Here is a 9,686-nt window from a genome sequence, read left to right as displayed (position 1 = left end):
AGTAGGGTGCCCTGTAATACCTTAATGCCTTCTGATGCACCCAGAAATATCAGAAAAGTATCTGGAAAGGAAAAAGAACTGAGGTTGAGAGACAAGATGAGAGAGACCAGAATTAAAGAAGTTACAGAACAGAAGCTACAAAAGTGTAAGACGTATAAGATGTGAAAGATGAAGGGCCAGAGAGAAGACAATGATGATGGTAGACCACAATAACAGTGTGAAGGAATGCTTGATGATAGGGTATAAAATGAGCAGGTATAAACAAAAATTTTGATACAACACTTTATAATATAAACTTGCACATTATGGCCTTAATTTCTTTTACAGCACTTGTCTGAAATTGTTTGATTGCTTGGAACTAGGCTGCACGAAAAAAAAATCTGGAGCCCAGAACAGATCTCATTTAGCACTTTAGTTCTATTTTTGCAGGTGAACAACCTCAGCAATTTGGAAACAGTAAAAACAGACCGATCTAACCCTCAAATACTTCGGACTTCATGCATTTACAGCAGCGCGTGCTGCCATCTGGAGGCAGAAAGTTCCAAGTACAGCTACAAAGAAGATGCAGTGGAAGGAAACCCATACCTCCCTAAATTTGATTAAGACAGCTAGTGTTTCTTTTGAGTTTTTAACCAATGAAAATTTATTAGGGCAGTGAAATTATGGTCTTCTTTTTAAAAAGAACACAGACTCCCCATTTTTAAAGGATGTTTATTGCACAATTCAAAAAGATGTGAAAGCCTTTATACCTGTGTAAGGTTGCACGTTTCAGTGATCATGCCATTGAGCGCACAGAACTCAGCTGAATGGAGTCTTTTCTGGAGAGTGTAGAAATTAGGGTCACAGGGAACATGCAACTGTATTGAAATAAGAAAAGACAAACATCAGTTCAAGTGTAAACCTACAGAGTAGAATGAAGATGTCTGTATGAAGGGACAACAGGCGAGACCAATCAACCTGGCTACCAACAGGATACTGCAGTTCAAGCCTCAGATGGGCTTAAAGCCCTTATGACAACGTTCCCCACTCAGTGACCTACACCCTTCTCTCTGCTACTAAAGATGAACATTGCATAAACATAAGCCTAAACCCATTGGAACTTCAACAGAAGAACATTGCTAGCAAACAAAAAATTTACTATTTGATGCACTTAGTGTGTGTTACCACCGAGAATCCAGATCTAACAGTGTAATTTAATGCACAATCAAGTGAAGAGAAACTTGCTCTTATCCTGAATGAGCACTTCCCAAATCTGCAGGCTCTCAGTACAGACCTTTACACACAGTTAGGTTTTTCCACAGGGGAATAACTCATACATGAACAATTAATAGAGCAATATTTATTTATTAATTACTTGTACTGCATTACGTTTTCATGCTCACTTATTTTTCCTGAGAAATGTTCTGGCCTGTGCAAACCGTAGGGAAGTTTAGCTTCAAACTAAGGTTTGTAATTATACATGCTAATGCTTTGAACCTAGGCTGTGTCAATTAACTATTACCTCAAATGGCTTCAGAAATATTACTGTATTTGCATTAGGTAAAATTGCAAGCAATAACTATACCATAGTACTGGACTTACTCGACTGATGTCATCTAAGGATGTTTACCAATGACATTCTTGTCTTCATCCTTCTTCTACTTCTGCTTTTTATACTGAAGGAAAAAAAAAGTTATTAGTGGAGGAAAATGCATAACTAAAAGCAATGACTGTCAAAGATTTACAAGTCTACTCATCTACACAAAATTGTCTCAGATTCAGTTCAACAGAGATGTGATGGGCTTTCTATCTACAATATAAAATAACGGAGACATTTGCTTTCTCATGAACACTGTGCATCTGATCTTCCTCTCAGCTGCAGAATCTGAATGATGCTTTTCATAGTTGCATGGAGAACAAAATCTGATTCATGCACAGACAGTTATTTACTAGACTGTAACTGCTGGGATTTAGCTACTACTATGATTTTGTAATCTATGACTAATCTGAGCTTGCTCCTGTAAGAATTCTTATTTGGATTTCACGGACTGGCAGAGATAAGGACTTAACAGTCATTTAGTAGATTAAATCACAGATACTTAGAGCAAGTGGAATTTTTGACTTGTTTCATTATACTCAGAAATCCATGTTAACATGTCACGCCCACCAGACAGATTTAAATCCAAGGAAGCCCATATACTCTCAGCTGTCTACTGGCATACAAAGTACACTCTTTTATTTAATTATCTGGTTTGTCATTCCACAATTTTTCAGCTAGGATACATTGATGTGGACCTTGCAGAACTGAGTGATATTTTGAGCTACTATGATAATAAAGATGCATTTCCAGTGGGTGATAACTATGAGTAGATGGATTACCACAATTCTGTGGTAATTTTCTGTGCTGTCTGTCCCTGATCTGCACAGCCACAGACAAGACTTGAGAAAACAACATTCTGCAAATACAACAAAATGACTAAGAGAGGATAGATTCCTGTTAGGAATGCAGCAAGTGAGTATCAATGAACTGTGACTTGCAAAAATTCCACATCTTTCCTCTGTGATAGATTTATATTAGGCACCACTGTGGAAATTTACTATAATTCTTAATGACAACAAGTTACACATAGACTAACTTAAAACATGGATGGTTTTAATAATACACTTAATTTTACATTGGCAAAGGTGAATTTTGAAACAGGAACCACTGCAATCACAAACACAGCAGACATTTCCTTTCACTTGGATACTTCAGTGTCCCAAACAACAGTTTGTACAACAGTCTGCTGTTCATAATTTGCTTTGCAATGTTTTCTTCATTTTGAACTGAGTCAGAGAAAAGCTTAGACAATCTGATGCACTTACTTTGTTCATGATCCAGTCAGCATCCTCAATGGCTCTCTTAATAATTTGCTGTATTCTATCAGGATCATCTTCATCAGCATGAACTTTGAAACTCTGCAACATTTAATCTCAAGCGTTACACTGACAGTCAGCCCAACGCACGTTGTTTAAATAAGGATCACTTTTAAACCCCAAAGAAAATTTCACACCAAACTTTTGATTTGAAGATGTAAAAATATTCATCACAGCACCTGCCCACGCTATTTCCATAACAAGGCTTATCAAACGTATTTGCCATATAAAATGTTTTACTCTTTTCACACATTATGGCCAGAAAAGTACCAAAGAGATGATCACAAACTATGAGAACTTCACTTTGGAACAACAATGAAGGTATCTTAATGTAGAAATGCATAGAGGTACAAGCTCTGGTTTAGAAAGCATGTAACATCCCAGTAAATTCAACAAGACCTAAGTAAGTCACTGCATGGTGAAGTTTCCTTGAAGTTGCTGTTACAGTAAAACTACAAGAGACACAGGACAATAGGTATAATCAAAGGCATTAAATAACCTGCATATGAACACCTGTTGTGGAAAACAACCCCAGATGGGGAACTAGCAAGTATTACCAAAACGATGTGGCCAGGTAAATAAATAAACAATTGTTGTTCACTATCTTGACTAACACAAGAACTGACAAGAAAGTGAAGGAAAGCAAACAAAAATCAAGTGCTCCTTCACATAATCCCTGTATAATCCTCTGAACCCACGGAGGTTTCAAGCCTACAGAAGAATTTGCTTTAAATTTCAAGGAGTTATAAGAAATTGGTCCAAATTGTAGGATTAAAAAACAAAACAAAACAAAACGAAAAAAAAACCACACCACAAAAGACCTACAACACAACTGTGAACTCAATAACAAAAGAATTACATTTCTCACCTGCCTGATTGCATGTCTGTAATGCTGACGAATATTCTCTTCAGGAAGCTGCTTACAGCATCGGAGCAAATAACGGTATAACTGCAGAGCGCTCCGAACTGACCCAGCACTGGGTAGTGGAGCCATTACCAAGCTTTTCAGCTGTAGAAAAATCAAGAACACAAGTCAGGATACTCACTGAATTTTATCAAAAACGCAGTAATAAAAGCATAAGGCAGTTTTACAACAACAAAAGCAAGGCATGTAAATTAAAACTTAGCACCATAACTTGAAAAAATCTTTAGAAGAAAACAATATGAAACTTGCTTGGCTTACAAACAAATACGCAGAGAAGATCACTTTACTACTGTAACACTAAGCTATATTGTAATACAGTGCTAGTATTTTCCTAGTAAAAAAGAAAACAGGAACAAGCACCCTCCCCCCAAAACAAACAAACAACAAAAAAAGCAATGACAGAAAATAAAGGAGTACTGGCAGCTCCAAGAGAGCTGTCTGCTTGTCAAGCTATGATGGTCCTGAGGCTCATAAAAGCTTGCAGTGTTTCCTGTGAGTATCTGTAAGAGCTCATCCACATGGTGACACTGTAGAATTAGGGCCTTGATAATTGCTATGAGTTATGTTGTAATTCAAAAATGTTTCCTAGCATTGTGACTCTCTCAGGAGTACGCTGCCGACTGGCTTGTGGATGTCAAGCTTTAACTCAAAATACGGAAGATATGCAAAAAATACTGAGCTTTGAAATTTTCTATTTTTTGGAACAGCAATAGAAAATGAACAAATCCAGCAAGTGTCACCTCAGCAACTCCATTTATGTATTGCACCAATTCGTCCATCCGAGCTATATAAAGTGCTACTCAAATAAAGGACTTGTCATTTAACAGATGGCTGCCATCTGCAGAGAACTAAATTAACATTTGGAAAATAGCACTTCTACATCATTACTCTTTTAAGAATAAAGATAATACATAAGTATCTGAATAACGAAGGTGTACGTCAGCACTGTAGCACCTGCTATAATACCCATCACTTGGATTTAGTTACGTTTTCCTGCTCTTAAGCAACGTCTTTGGCCAACTTCTGAGTACAGTACCACAGTAACCATCCTATGCATGGGCTGCTAGGAATCAAACTGATTATTCCTAATAGGCTGCAATACTTCAACAGTTTGGAAGATGCACAGGAAAAAAGCAAAGGCTGAAATTTAAATCCAAACTGCATCATTTCTAAGTACTTTGGATCCAAACGTATTTCACAACAACCCTTTAAGAAATAGCACAGTACGTGCAACACCTCAGAGCTTTGTGTAGGCCAAAACAAAGCCCGCTGTAAGCAGCTGCTTTCAGTCAGCTCAGAGCTGATCTCGCAGTATAACAACCCATGCAGGTCCTATCACAAATGTACTAAAAACTGGAAGAATTGTTTAAGTGACCCCCATTAGGAAGGAGGAGGACATGGAGGTTTACATTTCATCATCCATATGACTATTTTAATTTCTTTGATGTTCTGAAAGAACCAGAGAATAAAGTTCCTGGTACCTTCCAACATCTCCTGCAGGAACACTGCACCCTTGAATCAGACACTGTGCTCTAATCTCTCCAGATTTCATAAAATATTCATTCAGAACTCACATTAACTTTCTCACAGATTTGAAAGGGTCATACCTTAGATTTCCTTACATCCATTCAGTTGCCAAGCAGCTACAGCTCCTGACATTAGCAAAAAACTGCTGCAGTTGAACACTGTCTTATAACTACAAGAGGACAGGGTTTGTCGGCTTAAAATAAAACCCCACGAACAGACATTTACATTTATATTTTAAAAAAGTATATCTAAAAGGGTGAAAAGTGACCAGGATAGTGGAAATTTTCTGTTGAACGTGATACAGACTTGTTCCCATCAGCTACGGAATTAGTATCTCTCAAGAATTTTGAAGCAGAACAGAATAAATACCATAGGACAATAATGCTGGAACACTTAAAAATCATCTTTCTAAGCACCTGCAATATGAACACTTGCAGACACTGGTACTTCTCACGGTGGCAAAAAGCTGTTCACCAAGTATCTACAAAATGTCCATCATTATGAGACATCTACTGCTGTGATCTCTACTTTTAGTAAAGCAAAACAGACTGTGGTGAAATCAAGTAGGTACAAATGAGCATCTCTCTACAACAGGAACAAGAGCTCTGCTGATTTACAGCAGTATCTTTAAAGCTTAAGCCATAGCAAAGGTTTGAAGACTGGGTAAAATTTATACTATAGCAATTCAACAACAGGCTCTGGATTCAAAAATGTAACATCCTGTGAAGAGTTTGCTGCAGTACAGCTCTTTGTCTGCAGAAGACGTATGGGAAGTCTTAGCATTATTATCTGCATTGGAATTGTGCCCATAATCTTCAGCCAGGAGCTCAGGCTCAGTCGCAGCAGGTACTTCCTCTTTCTGAGTACACCTATACACCTATCATGAAAAAGTTTCTGCCACAAACTATTTACAAGGCAGACTGATGACAAGTCACAAGATGAGGCAGATGAGCCAAACAGGTGGGATGGGAATGGGGAGGAGGTGACAGCAATCCGAACATGTTTTTGTGCAGACTAATAGAGCACACAATATAGCTCACCAGCTGCTTAGCTGCTATCAACAGGCAAGTTTTGTAACAGTCTCTTTCAGCAGGTCCTTAGAAAATAAAGGGTCACAGCTAATGAGTGAGGGGTACCGTGGAAGTCCTCAAGAAAAGCTCTGATGACACTTCACCAGGAAAATCTCTTTCTACCCCTCAAGAGAAAAAGATGAGCTTTAAGGGATAACCATTAAGTGCTGTCTCATAAACTGATGAAGTAAAGACTATCAAAACTAATTTAGGATGGTCACTTCCTTACACAGTCCTTGGGGAAGTACTGACATTCAGGGGATCTTAAAGTAGATAAGGAACATTCTTGAGATGGGTAGATGGGCAATGCCAAATCAAACATGGCAATGGCAGCCCTGTGGTTTCGTATGCAGTGCCAGGAAGCCTAATACACATCAGAAACAAAAAGTGGTTAATTTTCATTTGGTTATTATTACTAAATTCTAAAATAAACATCTTCAGGACACAAGTAGTATAGCGTTTTAAGGAAAGATTCCACGGACAAGATGCAGGAAGTTTTGTTTCTTTAATTCTTTACAGGTAACTCTGAAGTAGATGTAATAGGTGATGACCAGAGTTAACTTTCAAACACTTCACACCACAGCTGAGTGTGAAATCACAGTGCCTTGGCGTGAAATCTTAAGTTATCTGGCTCCCATCCTCATAAGCTTTCCCTTCTGCCAGTCATTCCCTCCTCTCAGAACTGAGAAGTAACAAAGACAAAACTGAACTGGTCCTGGCAGGTCACTGAGGTCAGAAAGCCTCACCCACCACTGAACGGTCCCACCTTTATCTGAAACAGATGAGTTGTTCAGTGCACTCTGAGCTTCCCAGGGTGTGCCTGGTTTTGAATATTTGATATGTCCTATTAGTAAAGACAGATGAGGTAAGACTTCAAATAATACCTCCTGGGAATTATTCACAGCCAAAATATGGCTTCCATCGGGTTTCAAGAACAATTAGAAAACCATTCTTCCACCATGAAGACAATAAGTTGGCCCTTCAATGCTACAGTAATCTTTCCATTATGCTTGTTTGATTCCAGTTCTGTTCACTCACATTTGTTCGATAGAAGTCATTCACCCTCACCCACTTAATACTTAAGGATTTAAATACTGGGCAAAAAGATGTAACAAAAATTCAGAAACACAGACTAAGAGCTGACTTTTCAGAATGGTTCCAGCCCAACTACTCAATCTGTCAGCTCATCAAATTTGCTAATTATGGATTTGCACTGAAACGTTCAGCTTAAAATAGTGATCTGAACACCCCCAGAATGCAGTTCATCTCTAATTCACTTCAAATCTTTTTGCTAAAGCATTTTCTCTCTCTACAATGAAACCTATGCTGAACATCAGCTCTGTGCATTTTTTTGTTTGCATTCATTCCACTTTGGCATTTGAGAAAAAGGGTGATGATAGTCTTGGAGCTCATTAAGAGATCCCTGTGCCACCCCTCCAACCAGCAGAATGATAAAGAAACTCCAAAACACGGCTCAGGTAACACAGACTCAATTGTTCCTTAATCTTCTCTCCATTGAATGCAGGAGTAGCAAAACAAGGGTTTTAATACACATCCTGCAGTTCCAAAATCAAGTAGGATGATTCCAAGTCTGTGACCTACCATGAAGACAGAAATATAATAAAAGAACTTAACCAGAGCAGGCCTCAGTTTTGTTTGGGCACCTCGTTCATAGACTTCTACAGTGCTGGTTAAGATGATCAACCACAGTGACAGAAAATGTTCACATAAACAGCAGGGTATGGCAGGGAAGATTAGAGGTCTTGTGTTTCTTCAGTATCAGCAGTTTTCACTTACAAGTCATAAGCAGGCCTCTCCCAGCGCAAAACAAAGCTTTTAAACACGTTCATTGTTTATTATAAAAAGACTTGCCTGCCCTCGACATTCTCTTAATCTTCTTTTAAACTTGGTTATAAAAACCAAGATGGAAAGAAGGATGCATAATACCCGCCAGCAGCAAAAGCAATAAAAGTACAGCAGAGAAGAAGCAATTTGTTCTTGCTTTTCTTGGGACTGGGTGACATCACCAGCAGGACTGGAAGGAAGAGAGTGCTGAGAATGCACTGTACAGCTTGCTGAATTCACAACCACCAGCCACTGGAAAGACTTTAATTTGAGAAAGTCTCCATGCTTACAGCAGAAAGGAGAAACTCCCTCGTAGCAATTTCCATCAACTGCTACAATGATAGCACAATTCACATTAGCTGTCTTCCACTGAGCAGAAAACTCTTTATTCTTCCTACAAGAATTCCCAAGCTTGCTAAAATCCTGTGCTGCTTCCTGAAAGCAACTGTTGTCTTTCTTACTGCACTTCACTGTAAGCCCACCACAGGACACAGAAAACTCAATGGCTGTTTGGCAGAATGGCTATTCAATCAAACCAACCTAGTGACTTTCTACAGTTTCTTAGCATAATGCAATAGTGTAGACCTACTGCCCCTTCCCAATGTTTAACTTTGCACTTGTACACCACACCATATTAGAGCATTTGCATCAGAACTTGAAGTAATTTGCCCATTTTGCATACACACATAAAGGACAATGAAGTATGGTAAGAATCTGCACTACTGTCTTTGTTCTAAAAACATCCTACAAACGTTACATTTTTATCTGCCAAGCAAAAAAAACCTTCAACCTCACGAAGTCTGGCTATAATCGTGACTAATAATGTAAATTTCCTCCTGATAACTTAAATTTTATGCACAGTACAACAGACAAACTATCTAAACCAAAAACTGTTGAGTCAGAAATAAAATAATACACTAATTATGCTTTTCTGGAATGGATGACTGTATAATGTCCTAATCAGAAGGCTGAAATCAGATTTGCAGTTAGATAAAGCTCTGTTTAAAAGAGACAAGTATAAAAAGAGGCACAGAGACTGTTGTGGTATTTCTCTGCATAGCAAATCATTTACATTCCTGATAATGGTATTCAAATAGTGAAGCAAAAGCTGACCAAAGCCAATTAATCTCGCACTCTGTACTAGCGAGCCTGTAAACTGACCCTGTGTACACCTGAACCCTGCATACTGACAGCACTATCAACACTACACCACTGCTCAGATGGTTTGGTGTTTTTCCCTCCCCCTGCTAGTGTGTTTTTCAAAAAAGTCCCTATGGCTCAAAAGCCTGAATCTCACTCCCTTCAGACCGGTTAAATAGCCACCAAAGCTGGGCTTCAGAGACTCCAACAAGGAGCTGAGACACCCTAACTGACACAAAGCTAGTCTGGAGCACTGCAGACAGCTCACAGACATCCCCGTGTCC

The 9,686-nt window shown here is 38.7% G+C and overlaps 1 protein-coding gene across 6 annotated transcripts in view; it reads right to left on the bottom strand.

Annotated features, from left to right (window-relative positions):
* Nucleotides 1–769: 769 nt before the first annotated feature.
* Nucleotides 770–9,686, bottom strand: part of LYRM9 (LYR motif containing 9) — a 30,884-nt gene continuing 21,967 nt past the window's right edge. For all 6 annotated transcript variants that reach the window (XM_042830458.1, XM_042830454.1, XM_042830456.1 and 3 more), the window contains exons 3-6: nt 3,764–3,904; nt 2,845–2,937; nt 1,582–1,655; nt 770–857 (exon numbers count right to left, since the gene is read on the bottom strand). In XM_042830458.1, coding sequence (XP_042686392.1) covers nt 1,638–1,655; nt 2,845–2,937; nt 3,764–3,889 — 237 coding nt within the window. In that variant the 5' untranslated portion in view covers nt 3,890–3,904 and the 3' untranslated portion in view covers nt 770–857; nt 1,582–1,637. The remainder of the gene's footprint in view (nt 858–1,581; nt 1,656–2,844; nt 2,938–3,763; nt 3,905–9,686) is intronic.

This window comes from Centrocercus urophasianus, unplaced genomic scaffold (assembly GCF_019232065.1).
Source record: "Centrocercus urophasianus isolate 14NV4802_14NV808 unplaced genomic scaffold, USGS_Curo_1.0 seq_33, whole genome shotgun sequence".
Classification (NCBI taxonomy): Eukaryota; Metazoa; Chordata; class Aves; order Galliformes; family Phasianidae; genus Centrocercus; species Centrocercus urophasianus.
Note: the sequence above shows the minus strand (reverse complement) of the source record. Positions and strands in the feature narration are given on the sequence as shown.